This window comes from Nannospalax galili, unplaced genomic scaffold (assembly GCF_000622305.1).
Source record: "Nannospalax galili isolate Female #2095 unplaced genomic scaffold, S.galili_v1.0 scaffold702, whole genome shotgun sequence".
Classification (NCBI taxonomy): Eukaryota; Metazoa; Chordata; class Mammalia; order Rodentia; family Spalacidae; genus Nannospalax; species Nannospalax galili.
In genome coordinates, this window is record NW_008348657.1 from 1,063,560 (window position 1) to 1,079,479 (window position 15,920).

Below are 15,920 nucleotides of genomic sequence, written 5' to 3' on the forward strand. Positions count from 1 at the left end.
CAAGACCTTTGACTTATCTTCACATAGATGGAACTGGTAAAAGAAAGGAGCCAGGAGCTCCTCCCAAACCCATGTGACCCCTAAGGAACAGATCCTCAGATGACCTTAAGTATAAAAATAAGTTGATTTATTTGGGCCAACTGTAAGGTCTTAAATATCCAAAAGAAAAGTATAACCAAAAAGCAAAGTCATCAGTATACTTCTTTAAGAGTTCAAGGGATTACACTTCCCAGACATTAAGCTTAAGTCTATATAAAAAGTTATTTAGATTGCTGGGCATGGTGGCGCACACCTTTAATCCCAGCACTTGGGAGGTAGAGGCAGGCAGATCTTTGGGAGTTCGAGGCCAGCCTGGTCTACATAATGAGTTCCAGGACAGATGGGCTACATGGAGACCCTGTCTCACAAAGGACAAAAAAAAAAGTTATTTAGATAATTATTTCTCAATGATTTTGTTCCTAACTAGAAAGTGCTATTCAGATGTAAGACTTCAAATCTTGGTCTCCAATACTGTAGTGCCCACCTGTAACTAAGGGAGACAACCAGCTATTGTTCTAAAATGATGGCTAAATTTGTTTTCTCCCCCTATCTAGAAGCCTTTGAGAGGGAACTGACACTGATTCTAACTACTCCAACAGCTATCAAAATACCTGAAAGCAAATCCTGAATCCATCACGCTAGAGTCCAGCCTTTGGAAGACAAAAGAAAAATGAGGAAGAACTCAATAGAGGGATGGTTTTGGAAGCCCTTGTTAAGAAATTCCAATGGACTCTCATACAATCATTTGAAAATTGCCCTGTTCTGACTTTTTTCTAGTTCCCTGTCTAGAACTTGTAATGTAATTACTCTTGCATTTACTTCTCCTTCACATCTCCTAGTCACGATTTAAAGACATTCTTTTCCTCCTTGAGATAAGAGCTATGCAATTTAGGAGTCTTTTAGACAGACCCACTGAAGGGGTACTCCAATTGCCTGACCCTGCGTCCCTGTTCAGCATGGAAGAAGCCAGAGCAATCTGTGTCCCGAGTCCCTATTGGCAACTTGGGTAACCTCTTCAGAGGATGGTGTGATAAGAATAGGAGGTAGGAATTCCCTAGACAGTTAGGGTAAAAAGACCCCAAAGAAAAGTGGCCAGTTTCTTGGCTAAAACTCACAATATCCTTGGGCCTGTTAGCAACATACTGTGTTCCAAAGGCCAAAAATGTCAAAAATATTTGGGAGTTTTTATTTAGTAAATAAAAGATTTTAGGGTTACCTCTTCAGAGGGGGGAATGTTAGAGTAGCCAAAATCCCCATAAAAATAAAGAAAAAAAAAAGAGAAAGAAAAAAGTGCTGGGGAGACATGGGAGGTGTTGGAGGGGAGGGAGTGGGCATGAATTTAATCAAAACACCTTATATGCATGTATGAAATTCTCAATAAAGTTTCTGTAAAAGTTAAAAAAAAAAAAAAAGAAAAGAAAAGACAAACCCTGAGACCTTGGGAGGCAAGACTGAGTCCATCTCCCTGGCTCCTCCAAAGAACATGGGGGCCACTGCAATGACTGACCAATGGATTCAGAGTCCATTGAGACATATCAGCTGACATTCCATTCACCCGTCACTAGGGTCTAGTGCCCCTCTGGCCTTAAGGAAAATGAGTTAGAAGTTCCATCCCACTCACACACTGAACCTAGCAGGACTTCCTATCCATCAGAATGGAACAGAAATGAGGTTCTATGCTGCCAGTACAGAAACGTATCTGGAGACATGAAATTGGCAAATCTCATCATCAGAGGTGTGAGGAGCCAGGGAGGGTATACGTGATACAGTCATGGGCAAACAGCACAAAGGTAGGTGACCAGTGCTCACAGGAAGGACACAGGTGAGATGGTAATGGTGTTAGGGCCATGCCCTCAGAATACACTGGACACCACAAAGGTGTGAGTGCTGGAATGGGAGATGTGGCTTTGTCACTGCTTGTGCAACTGTGAGCAAGCTGACTATGCACTTGGCACCTGCTTTCCTGGTCCATAAGGATGATTCACTATATGTAACTCATAAGTCCATTTGTCCTGGGTGATATCAGCACCCAGAAGTGACTTTTTTAAATTTATTTTTTTAGACAGGGTCTCCTGTATGCCAGCTTGGCCTTGAACTTACTATACAGTAGAGGACAACCTTGAACTTCTAATCCTCATGCCTCTACCTTTAAGTGCTAAGATTACAGTAGTACATCATCACAACGAGGGCAGTGTGCATGATGGGAAAGCTCTACCAAATATCTAGCACCCAGAAGTGATTTGGTTTTTGTAGTCATCCCCACTATCCCTGGAGGACACACCTGTGGCAGGTGCTCTCTGTGTCACGTGACATGGTCACAACTTTTGTAGTTTGAGACCTTACAACAAAGCTAGCCCAAACTGTTCCTTCTTCACAACTTCATAGGTGAAGAGTTCTTCTTAGCACAAATCTTAGCAACCTTGGCATTCAACTGTCCTTTCCTTATTAATTGAAGAACTTCCGCCTTTTCACTTAGAGGAAGCACTACGCTGTACACTTTTAACATGTCTGAGTGGCCAAGATAACTACTCTTGTGCTTTGGGCCTGTTATGAGGACACAAGGCTCATTTCAACAGAGCATGTGACAGCTGATCTGATGACAGGCAGCTGCTGGGTGACTGTCAGGCAGGTGGTATACACAGCATGGACACACTAGCCAAAAAGATGACTCACTTCTCAGGGTAGATCTCAAATCTCATCTTTCTACTCAAGAAAGGTGAACAATTAAAAACTTACAAGCTGGTTATTTCTGGAATGTTCCACATATTTTCAGATAGCAAATATTTGCAGGTAACTAGAACTTGGGAAAAACTACAGGCTTCAAAATAAGAAAGGGGAGTATAGTCAGCAGCACCTGAAACACCTGCAAGGTGGGACAGCAACATCAGCCAATGACTACCAGCTAGCGGACAGCCAACGTCAACACCCAACAAAGCACAGTCAGAGATGCACAGAGGGTCATTTTAACTACGCCCAGGTGGGCAGCACATGAACAACATGTGATCATCTTCCTGGTTGGGCCAGGGAGACATGCATAGAATGTTGAGTCCTCCATTGGGTCAGCCCATGAGAGCCAGGAGAACTAACCAATCTCAAAGCAATTACCTCAAATTACCTTTGTCCAGTCTCTGCCAGACCTACAAAAGCCCTGCACAAGGAAGTAGGATGGCTTTTTCCTCTTGGAAATCCCTTCTGCTTTTGAGAGTTTCTCTTTTCCATAATGCTCCTTAATAAACCCTGCTGCCCCTTTACTCCCACAACTGAGCCTTTAATCTTCACTGGCGTGAGATAAACTCAGAGCCACCGTCTCAAGTCCATCTTTGCTGACAGTGAGTGTCTAACATTCTAGGTTCTTGGGTCACATCAAAAACTGCATCACAGAGCTAAAGCCAGGTATGACTGTGGTGTCTCCAGGAACAGCTGCCCACAGCAAGCAGAGAGAGAGGCCAGCCCAGCCTCGGCTGGAGAGATGGGGTGCAATGTGATGTGTAGTGAGAAGAAAGTAAACTGGCTCTCCAACTGCCTGGGCCTATAGTGTTCACCTCACCCTTCACATCTCCCTGATGTTCCCCACCCATATCCCGAGTAAATCCCCTCCTGGCACCCCTCATTCCCATCATCCAATACCCCCAGCTCACCTGGATGATAAAGCCCGTGGAGGAGCACTGGCGGACCCACAGACTGAATTTCCTCTTTTTCCTTTTTCGCAGTTCTCGCTCCGTGCACGTGGCAATGAACACAGGGTCTTCGTCGATCAGGGGTTCATGTAGCACCTGCAGGAAGGGGAACACTGATGTTCTCACAGGGCAGTATGAGACTGGCTCCCAGCTCAACCTCTAGCACGCTGTCTATGTGACCTTGACCAAGTTTCCTTACCTGTAAAGGGGCAGTCTGCAGTCTCACTAACTCCACCACTGTTCTAGGGAGGGCTCAGCTGGAAAGCCTGGGCAGAATGCTCAGCCCAAACCCTGGGGTACAGCAGATGTTCCTTCAGCAGAAATGATTGTAATTCTTACTATCACTGGTTAGGGAACCCTGTCAACTCCTGTCTGTGTTCGTTCTCATTCTCTCTCCCTCCCCCCCCCCGCCCCCCTCCTAGAGGTCAATGTTAGAGGTCTTTCTCAACCACTCTCCATCTTATTTTTGAGACAGCATCTCTCCCTGAACCTGAGGCTCACCAATTCAGCTAGACTGGCTGGCCAATGGCTTCAGGTACCCTGCCCATCCATCCCAGTACTGGGATTACAGGTGAGCATAGCCACATCTAGCTTTATGTGGGTGTTGGGGATTGAACTCAGGTTCTGATGCCTGCATGGCAAGCACTTTACCACCTGGACCATCTTCCCTGACACCCCCTTCCCCCACCCCCACCAAGCCCCACCTCTTCTTGGTAGAGAGATTTCAGTAAGAGTCCTTTTCCTGATCTCTTGAGGAAGCTCTGCCCATGAATACAGCTTCTCTGGACACAGTACCCTCCTTGACCAAGTCAAGATTTGATTAAATTTAACTTAAACCCAAAGGTTTCTTAGGTTTCCCTCCAAATCCCCCTTTCTTTCTTTCCTTCGACACTGGGGATTGGCCCTGGAGTCTTACATGTGTAGTCACACCCTTTAATTGAGATACATTCTCAACTCTCCCAAAGCAGTTTTTAAATTTTTTAATTGTGTGTGTGTTTGTGTGCGTGCATACATAGGTGCCTATGGAGGCTACGGGCATTGGATCCCCTGAAGCTGGAGTTACAGATGGTTGTGAGCCACCTAGCTTGAACTCAGGTCCTCTGCAAGAACAGCAAGCTCTCTTAATTGCTCAGACAACTCTGCAGGCCTCACCCCACCCCAGCAATTCCTAAATGTACTTCACCTGTGTCAGCTTCTTAATAACATGATTCTATGACCATTTCAAAGTTAGATGGATTTTTCTTAATAAAGTAAAAAGAAGTGGTATACCAATGTAAACTCCAAGTTAGCTCTTCACACTAAAATGTTTATGACTTTCAGGTACATTTTATCATTTACTATGTGATAGTTTGAATGAGAACATCCCCCATACATAGGCTCCAAGCATTTGAACACTTGGTCCCCATTTGGTGGTATTGTTTGGGGGATGCTTATAGAGCCTTTAGAGGTGTGGCCATGCTGGAGGAAACATGTCACTGGTGGCAAAATTTGAGAGTAGATAGCCATGTTCCATCTCCAGTTCCTCTCTCTGCTTCCCATGTGTTTGAAGACCTGAGTGCTCAGCTTCCTGCTCAGGCCACCTCTGCCACCATGCCTCTCTGCCTTGATGGACTCTAATACTTTCTGGAACCATAAGCCAAATAAACTACTCCTTTTATAAGTTGCCTTGGTCATGGTGTTTTATCACAGCAACAGAAAATGTAACCTTCCCCAGTTCTGTTCTACAATTCCAAATTAAGTATAATGTCTGCGGGTAAGTAAGAAGAACCGTGTAGACAACAATTTCAACTTTACACGACATTCTAGATCAGTGGTCATCAAACCATGGCCTGGTCCAGCCTTCTGCCTGCTTTTGTAAATAAAGATTTATTGGAATAATGCCATGCTTCTCTGTTCTCTTCCTCTGTTGCTCTGGAGTCACATGGAAGAAGTGACAAGCTTCAACAGCGACCATATAAAGTCTAAAGTAGTATTCTAAAGTAGGTCATACACAGAAAGTTTCAATGAGCTAAGCACCTAGAGATGGTTGTAAACTGTGGGCTCTGTCTCAGCAGATCTGGGTCAGCCCAAGGCATGCAGTTTTCCCATGGCCTGGCAGGGACGGAATGGAGGGTGATCTTAGCAGTCAAGACCCACATTCTTTTAGTAATAGTGCCTCCAGTTCCATTTTTTAAAAGCATCAAGCTTGGGGACAGAGAGATGGCTCAGTGGTTATGAGCACTGGCTGCTCTTGCAGAGGACCTGGGTTTGATTCCCAGCATCCACATGGCAGCTAACAACCATCCATAAGTCCAATTCCAGGGGATCCGATGCCCTCTTCTGACCTCCATAGGCATTGCACAACACGGGTGCACCTACCTACATTCAGGTAATACACTCATACACATAAAATAAAAATAACAAATATTAAAAAAAAACAACAGAAAAAGCATCAGGCTTACTTTACTGGTCTGCATTACACATGTTCAGCCCCCTTGTTTTTTCATTATTGGTAGCATGGTGGCACACTCCTTTAATCCCAGCACTCAGAGGCAGAGGCAGGCGGATCTCTGTGAATTCAAGGCCAGCCTGGTCTACATAGTGAGTTCCAGGACAGCTGGGGCTACAGGGAGCCCCTGTCTCAAAAAGACCAAAAAAAAAAAAAAAAAAAAAAAAAGTGACTTCAATATGGGGTCCCATCTGTGTTCATCAGGAAGCTAAGCAAGATGGCCAGCCTACACTGCTCACCAGGTTCTCAAGTCCAGCTCCTCACATTTCCTGGCTCTTTGCAGCTAATTAAACAGTCAAAACCCCACTTGGAACCATCTAGTAAAATGCACAATATGATGGGGCCAAGGAAGGTGGCACGGGTGGCACTCTGCTGCCTGTTCTCCCCCTGCCCACCTCCCTGCCCAGGCCACACACCTGTTGTTGCTTCTCAGCCACCCCAAAACTGGGGAGGGGGACACCCCTCCTCAGAGAGTACCTGAATACATCTCTACATGACTCTCGGCCACATTAACCACTGCAGCAGGGCCAACTAGAATCTCACTTCTCCTCTGGGGAAAACAGTCAGCATCCCTGTCACATAGTCCTGTCCTCGAGTCCCCTCTGTGTGACAAGTGCACTTCAAGTGTGCCAGGCAGCATGTATGGTACATGAGACATCACTTATTTGCAGCCCTCTCTAGGGATATTTCTCTTGACTAATTGGGTTCCAGTTTTGATGAGATCTAAAACCTCCCATTTGTGCTGTTCTGACAGTCACACAAAATGTGCACATGCTTTGGCTGTTGGTAGATTCTGAGGTCTTCTGGGGACTCTGCAAAATCTTCTCAAAGGGTTAACACTTGCGGGAATAGTACTCCAACAGTGCATGCTGAGGGTACGTGCACCTGTGTGTGTGTGCACCTGTGTAGTAGCCATATGTATGCTCAGGGCAGAGTCCAGATGGTAGTGTATGGAAGCAGGCTCTGGGTCACTCCTGGAAATCCAGAGCAAATCTGACCCCATGTCTGACAAGAACAAGGAGTAGAACACCATCTCAACCAGTCTCTACCGGAAAAGGAAAACTGTTGGGGACCCCTGCTGTTTAGGGTAGCAGTCTTCCCATGTCCGGATAGCCTCAAGCCGGCTCGGCGCAAATGGGGAGACTCCCTTCTCAGCGGGGCGCCTTCTGCTCTCCTCCCTGACTTACTTTTGAAATGCCCGTCACAGATACATGCCCTCCGGCACAGAAACTACCAGGCTTTAATCAGGCATTATCTGATAGCCTGATAGAAGCCCACCACCCTATGTAAATGAAGCATTCCAGGAGTACCTATCAGCTAAGGCTTTTTACTGTCTCCACACTATAAATAATCCTAGTTTTACCCCAATAAAGCTGGAGCTGAATCACCAGGGGATGCTGGGTTTCCTGGTCCTGGGTCATAAGGAAGGCTGTTAGCTGAGGGAGCTGCCTTTTCCACCAGGAACTTGCTTCCTGGTCAGAAAAGAGCTGGGGAGCAGCACCAGTTTTCCAGGAAAGCACCTCTGTGGAGGGAGTAGGGGAGTCCTTGAGCCTGGGTGCCCGCTTTTTCTTTTGTTCTTTGCCTCTCAAGCCTCCAGCCTCCTTGGCATCCAGGTTGCTGCTGGAATCTGGAAACATGAAAGCTGAGTGACTGGGGTTTGGGTCTGGGAACTCCCTGGATTTCCAGGGCAGAGTGGCCTGATTTGATCTCACAGAGTAAAGCTTACACATGTTCTGTTGGGAGTCCCAGAATAAGCTCCTGGTCACTTCCTTTGGTGACTGTGGACTGAGTGTCAATGTCTCACATCAGGTTTCAGATCTTGGTTTTACTCAAGCACTGGTCCCTCGGGGATTTCAGCCTGTGCCTTTGGCTGCAATCACTATTGTGTTAGACATGGGAAGGTCACAGAGTGTTGGGGACCCCTGCTGTTTAGGGTAGCAGTCTCCCCATGTCCGGATAGCCACAAGCTAGCTCAGCGCGAATGGGGGGACTCCCCTTCTCAGTGGGGCACCTTCTGTTCTCCTCCCTGACTTACTTTTGAAATGCCCGTCACAAGATACATGCCCTCCGGCACAGGAGCTACCAGGTTTTAATCAGGCGTTGTCTGATAGCCTGATAGAAGCCCACCGCCCTATGTAAATAAGGCATCTTAAAAGTACCTATCAGCTAAGACTTCTTCTGCTGTCTCTACACTATAAATAGTCCTAGTTTTACCCCAATAAAGCTGGAGCTGGAGCTGAATCACTGAGATCTGAGCTGAGTCACTTGTCTGAAGCTGTAACACTAAATCCTGTGATCCAGTCTGGGGGTGGTATCCTTCCGTCATCGACTCACGAAGACCCTGCTTTCGCTGTTTCTCGCACCTCTCCTCGTGACCTGGTGGCCAACAGGTCTCGAACTTAGAGAGAGAGTGCATGGTGGAAATTGAAACGGAACCCGACCAGGCAGCTTACAGCGGTCCTAGAGCCGCCAGCTCCGGTAGCAGAGACCCTCAGCAACGCGGTGCGCGAAACCCGCGCACCCCAGTGGCGGAGAGCCAGGGACCCAAACAGCAGACATGGCCCGCGGGACCCGCCGTACTCCAGCGACATGTGGGAGACCGGCGCCAAGCCCAGCAGCTGGCGCCCCGAGATCCCCGCACACCCATAGAAAACCTCTAGGGAGACCTTCAAGGGAGCTCTGGTCATACCAGTGGTGACAACTTCTGACCAAACTACAGCTCCCCTCGTCGAGGCTAAGAAAAAAGCCCTCTTCCTCCTATGGGAGCCAGTCTTGGATGCACACAGCTATGAGATTATAACTACAGGAGCCAAGCAGGATGTAGCCAAGCCTGGTAGCCTAGAAAAGAGTGCCCCCTAAAGGCCCACAGGAGACTGCATCCTCTGCACTCTGCAGAAGATAGTCCTGCTGCTCTGGGTAGGAATGGACAAGAGTGACATCAGGGAGCCCCAGGAACATGACAGCCAAGTCACATTAAGCATCCTGCCGCTCTTTGCAGCTGGTATAGCTTCTCCTTGGACTGACCCTGCTCCTACCAACTGACAGGAGCGGGTTGGACAGGGCTTTATGCCAGCAGTCAGACCCCTGAAGTTGCCTCAGCTTGTGACAGAGCTCTAAGATGGGATCCCTGTCTGCCTCCCATTTCCTTGCCACCTCCTGACCCTACACTGGGACCTATAGCTAAGCTCTTACAATCTACACCATCTGCAGGGCCTGGGTCCTACTTGTGTGACCAAGCAGGAGGCATCAGCAAAAATACACTGCTGCAAGGCCCCTCCAAGTCTTACTCTTAGTCTGACTCTAGGTGCTCTGTGCCAGCTTAGGGGTGCACTGACCCCCACGACTGAGGGTGCTTCCTCACCCTCCCAATTCCCCTCCAACCTGGTTACAGCTCCCAAGAATTCCCAAGCTGTTATGTTCTTAGCTCACTTCTAGATATTGTATTTAGCTTCAGAGATCCTGGCTGGGACCCAGGAACTTACTGTGGGAGGGAACAGGAAAAAACATGGCTGCAGAAACAAAGGCAAGATAAAAGTTACATCAAAGAGAGTAAAGAGAAAACAAAGCTGGCCTGAGACTTGGCCCTACACTGAGCCTCACACACACCAGAAGCAATGAAAAGACATAGCACGGAGGAAGAGGACCATGGCAGGCTCTGTCTGCCCCTGGTACTCCTGAAACTGTTCATCCGACTCCTGTGAGCAAGGAGGGCAGAGCTGCTTCCTGGACACCGTAGTCCAGTCACTCTGCCATCACAGAAAGGTGCTGCATCCCTCAATGAACCCTTGGCCAGTGACAAGCCTATGGGTCTGGTTCCCCAGAGGTGCTGCAGTGTGCCAGAAAGTGAGTCCAGGTCACAGCCACTGCGGCTGCAGGGCCAGGATGAGCAGCCAGTGTGGAAACAGCAGAGCAGAAATGGGCATGACTGTTTATAAGGCTCACCTGGGCTTGGAGCTGAAGGGATTCTCGGGAGCACTGTCCTGTTTTTGCTTATTTTCTGTAGCACTAAGGGTTGAGTCCAGGCCTAGTACATAGTAAGCAACCACTCTCCCACTGAGCTACATTTGAGCCTTATTTTAATTTTAGTTTGAGACAGGGTCTCATTATGTAGCTCAGGCTAGTCTTGAACCCACGATCCTCCTGCCTCAGTCTCCTGTTTAGTTAGGATGGCAGGTATGTGCCACCCAAGCCCAACAGCAGCCTTTTCTTTAAGTTGCTACATATCAACCTCCAACCAGCTGACTGCTTGATTTCCAAGAGTCACCTTGCTGACCACAGACATCCTGAGGCCACAGACTCCTCCTGACTGTGACCCGAGGATGGTCAAAACGTGGCTTTCTCTCTCTTGCATGCATGGCTTTGAGCTGGTTCACTTTCACTCAATAGTATTTGGTAAAATAAAAACTTGTGCCAGACCTACTCTGTAGGGCCCATGTCCCCAAAAGATGCCATCTGCAAGGAAAGTGACATGTTAGTGGAGGAGACCCAAGAGCACTGAGCTTCCTAAAAGGCAGCAGGAAGGATTCCAGAAACTAAGATGGAAATGCAGGCCTGACACAAGCCCTGGAGATCTGCCAAGCCCAAGAGAGGGAGAGAGACGAGTCCCAGGCCAAACTCTGGTGCTAAGAGGGGCCTGGCAAGTTTGAGAACAGTAGGATAACCTGTGCAGTGTTCAAAAGCCTATGGGCCTGACACAGAGATATCATCCCCCCAAATTCCTCATGTTTCCAGCTGCCCAGGATAGAGGCACATCACACTTAGGGCAGAGCTCAGGAAACAAACAACAGGAGTGGCAGCCAAGCAGAAGCCTCCTAAAAGAAAGTCACAAGCACACAGAGTGGTGGGTCTGGGAAACGGAATACTTTCCACAGAGAACAGATCAAGAGAGCCAGGCCTACTCAGGCTAAGAACTTCCTAATTTGAGTCAGAAAAATCTCTAGTTATCAACCACCTCCTCAGTCTTCTAGACCAACAGAGCAATTCTGAGAAAGAGTCTGAGATTCTAACACCGAGCCAGGTGCACATGGAAGACAGGGCCCATCAGGAGCCAAAAGCCACCTGAGCCATTGCCTCCTGAAAGGGGCTGAAGCCACAGGGAAAGAGTTGGGTGTCTGTTGTGGGGAGCTGGGCTTCCAGGCCCCAGCGGAGGCTGTCTGCTCTGTCTAAATGGCCAGGTGAACCTCAGCATATGAGAAGTTGCAGTGACCCAAAGAATCGCTGTAATTTCAGCCCATCCCTTCACCATCCATGTCCAGACTCTTTCACACTGCTAAACCAGTGCATACTCAGCACACTCAAGACTCTTGAGACTAGCCTATGGGAAGCCTAACATGGGATGGTCCACTGCAAGAGGATGTGGAGAGACAGACTATGCCTCTGCGCAAAGGATCAATTCCAACGTCTGATGGTTGGATCTCAGGCCCCTCACTATCCTCTCTGATCATATTTGAATTATATGGGTGACAGAGTGGATGGCAATCTCAGATGATGGGCAGGGAGTAGGGACACCTCAAATCCTCTAGCCAACGAATGCCCCAAAGCACTCATGAGCATCTGGCTGACACATACACACACATATGTATAACTGACATATGCCTGGAGACATGCATGCATACACAAATGCACATACATGTTCATACACACACACACACACACACACACCAGCCTCACCTGGGTCTGGGATGGCCTGAAGGCAGCATCGAAGCCACTCTGCAGGGAATCGAGGAAGGGCTGGACCTTGTAGAGCCCATGTGTGGTCTGGCTGGAGCGGAAGGCCACAACGTGGAAGTACTTGAGGATTTTCTCAAAGCGGGCCTGGCTCATGACAAGGGCAAGGCTGCGATTGCTATAGAAGCCACCACTCCAAATGCTGAGGACAGATTCGCAGTGTGAGACGCTGGTCGAGATCACGTAGCCCAGGAAGGCCTTCATCTCAGCCAGTGTCACCTCCACCCAGGCACCGTCACTGCCAAAGCGCTCCTGGAACTTCCTGGCGTACATGTTGGTCTGCATCACCATGTTCTTGAGCACGTTGTCTGGAACAAAGAGCTGAAAGAAGTCCACAGCACTGGCACTAGGGGGCATCTTTCGGGTCGGACCTGAAATCCAAAGAGATGCCAAGTACTTACTTCCAAAATCACCAACACCAACAGGAACCAGGTCCTCTTGGGCCTTCACCCAGAAGCCCTGCCTAGCTTCCTTCCCTTCCTGCATACAACATATTGCACAACTGGAGGCCACAGCCCAGTGCCCATTCTCTGGGCCTCCTGTCACATAGAGGCTTCTGTCCTGTTGCCCAGGACCCTCCCATCACTCCCACCCTTCTGTCCACCTGGCTCTCCCATAGTCCAGGCCCTGCTGTTTTGTTCCGTCCACCCCGTCCTCCTATCTCCTTTTCCCTGGTCCCCTGCTGACCTAGCACATCCAAGCTGATCCCTCAAAATACATGCATGCTATAGGTTATCAATGGTAACCCCCTCTCAGGCCTCCAGTTCTGCTGGAGTCCTGCCAAATGCAGTAAAGACTGATGTGAGGGAATAGAGGGAGGGAGGGAGGGAGAGCAGAAGGAGGAAGAAAGAGGGAGGGAGGGAGAAAGGGAGACAGGGAAAGAGGGAGAGGAAGAGAGACAAGTGGAAAGGAGAGAGGGAGGGAGGGGGCACACATAGCTCAGATGTGGACCTCTGGCTTGCATTTTATAAGTTAAGGTGACTCTATAAATAAAATACATCCAACACATGCAATCTGAAAAATTCAAGCCAAGAAAGGCCAATTTTTACTAAGTATTCCCATGTAGAATTTAAAACTTATTGGTAGATTAATTTGAAGAGAGTAGTATAAGGCTGTTCCACCAATGGAAGAAAAATGTCACAAATTTGCCCAATACAGCCTCTCTTACATACACACTTAGGTATATGAATATCCTTGTGAGCATCCTTACAACGTTATTCCCATAATGTCCCAAAAATATCTTAAGTAGAAAAAGCACAAGGCACCCTAACCAAACTGTCCTCAGTCACAGCACTCTGTAGGGTGCTGACAGTGTACTGACTGGGAGCCATGGCTTGACATCACCGCCCCAAACATCAGAAGGACATCACACACATACTGCTAGCCAGGGAGAAGACCCCAGTTTAAATTTCAAGTATGGATCCTACCAAAATACACCACTGCTTTTGCATTGAATTCTAGCACTCTTTTGCTGAGTTCTTCTCTGTGTTTATAGTATTTTAGAAGCCACAGTTGCCAATTTTACTTAAGACTGGCTTGGAGCTGCATGTTTTGATTTGTGGGAGATAAGCCTGCTTTTGGAGCTGTGTGGCAGTTTTTAATAAAAGCTGTTTTCTCCAGAGTTCCAAAGTTCCAGAGTTCTCCCTGGCCTGGCTTTCCTGTCTTGCAGGTTTATATGGGTTATGAAAAACAAGCTTTTTACAGCAAAACAAAGATGGGTAACACCAGTGAGACAGCTAGGTTTTAGAGTCAGTGGGCAGATTAGGGAAGACAACTTCCTTTTTTTTTTCTTTTTGTATTTGACACGTGTGGTTTGCACGTGTCTGTATGTAGGTATGTAACATGTGTATGCAAGTTGAGTGTAGAGGCCCAAAGTTGAAATCACTGTTCCTCAACTACTCTTCTACCTCATTCAGTGAGGCAGAGTTTCTCAATCAAACCCAGAGCTCACTGATAATGGCTAGTCTCTCTAGCCAGCTTGCTCCAGGCCCACCCTGTCTCCACTTTCTGAGGCTGGAATTACAGGTGGGCAACTATGTCCACCAGGCATTTATGTGGGTTCTGAGGATCCAAACTCTAGTTTTCAGGCTTGCCTGTAAGCACTTCAACCACTGAGTCCCCAGCCCCCAAACTCCTAAAATTCAAGTCACTGTACATCAAATTTGTGGGTTGTTCCCAGCTCTAGTTTTCTGTTTAAAGAATAGGATGAGGACACCAACTTCCAAAGGTCATCTGCAGAGTAAAATGAACAAGTGCACACACCAGATGCCCAGCACAGTGCTGGTCCAAGGAGACAAACTTGAGGAGGCATGGTGGCTGTCTTCCAGACACCTACAGGAACTCACTGAGGTGCGGCTGAGCATTCTGCAATGCAAACTCTCTCTTCAGTTTACCTGGAGCAGGGCAGCCATCGCACTGCACTCACTGTCTCCAACCATACTTGGAAAGGCCTGAGCTGGTACCAGAGAACCAAATTGACCCATGAGGAAGTTGGACCAGCACAGGGGAGTTGAAACTCAAGTCTGTCTGTGTTGATGTGCCAAGCCCACCCTGGTGAACACCACTGCGTTTCAGCGCCTGGTAGTCTCCTGCAGGTGAAGTCACAAATTCTTCAGTGATAGCATTCAGCCAGGAGGAAAACCAACAGTGTGACTGCCATATCACACTGACTGAGAGGAAGGGAATCGTCTCCTAAAGTTGTGTTGAAAGTAACCTTGCCTCTCATGCCATTTCTAGATGGATTCCCATGCCATACCCAGCCTGCTTCATGAAGACACTGGAAAGTGGTTAGCTCCCCTCATTTACTCAGACTGACAAGCCTAGGACTCCCGTGGCTGCACTGATTCCTACTAGTTGGAACATGGTGGCACAGGTAGGTAGTCATGGGAAAGGAGGGAGGTGGTTGATCCAACTCCTACCTACAAGCCTCACAATCTACTTAGCTTTCAGGCATGGCCTATATCACGCCAGTCCTGAGGGGCACCACCCACATGAGGGACAGGAAGAATTACAAGTAGAACACAGTCTGTCTCTAGGTGACTTATCTCCTGTAGCCCCCAGTGGAAGTTACTAATTTTGCCACACCAGCCCCACACAGACATCAGTCATGCATGTCTCCCCTTCATGATGCACACCTGCCATGGGGTAAAGAGGGTGAATGCACCTAGTGGGTAACGGAAGGAAGTAGAGACTTCATGTCACAACCACAGGTGGCCTGGGACAGTGGGTGACAGGAGACTGGGAGGAGGTACCTTTTGTTCTTTGGGTCTGGAGGAGTGGAGGACCTGGATACAGAGCAGGAACTCAGGCTACAGGTCATCGTATCAAGGTTCTACCTTCACCACCTTGTTGTCTGAACCCTACTTCCTTCCCCTCACTCTCCTGGCACCATGCTGAACTCAGAGTTCATTGGAGTCTTTTCCATTCCGCCCCACCAGGCACCGTCATTGTTTGGGGCCCAGGTCTTGCTCCATTTTGGCTGCCTCTGCAGCCCATGTCTGACCCCTTGTGAAGAGAGAAAGCCCAGGTCACAGCTGTCCTACTCTCTGCCCTCCAAGCTGTACATGTGGTGTGCTCAACGTGTACCTACAGACAGCAAGAATGGAAACAAAGGAAGAACAGACAGCACACCCCTTGAGGGACAAGGGCATCTTTGCTGGGTTCAGTAGGAAGCACCCAGGTGACAGGACTGGGTCAGCCATGTCCACCATACCTCCAGAGGTGCTAATGGAGGAGTGACAAGGGCAAACTGGGGTCCAGTGCATGTGAAGGAGACTTTCTGAGAATGTGGGACACTTCAGTGTTGGGCAGGAAGTGAATGACCAGCCTGGAGGCAACTCTGGGCCCTGCCTTCTTCTCCCTTCAAGTCACTGGGGAAACTCCTGGCCCTTCCTCGCTTCCCTATGTCTTCCCTCCCTCTGAAGCACCATGCCACAGGAGACCACACAATCTCTATGGGTCTTAGCTTCCTTAAACAGAGGGTCACAGGG

The 15,920-nt window shown here is 48.3% G+C and overlaps 1 protein-coding gene across 2 annotated transcripts in view; it reads right to left on the reverse strand.

Annotated features, from left to right (window-relative positions):
- The window catches only part of Pgbd5 (piggyBac transposable element derived 5), a 77,539-nt gene that overhangs the window by 18,198 nt on the left and 43,421 nt on the right, over positions 1 to 15,920 (reverse strand). For both annotated transcript variants that reach the window (XM_029569707.1, XM_008845782.3), the window contains exons 2-3: positions 11,875 to 12,302; positions 3,678 to 3,812 (exon numbers count right to left, since the gene is read on the reverse strand). In XM_029569707.1, the coding sequence (XP_029425567.1) occupies positions 3,678 to 3,812; positions 11,875 to 12,302 (563 nt within the window). The remainder of the gene's footprint in view (positions 1 to 3,677; positions 3,813 to 11,874; positions 12,303 to 15,920) is intronic.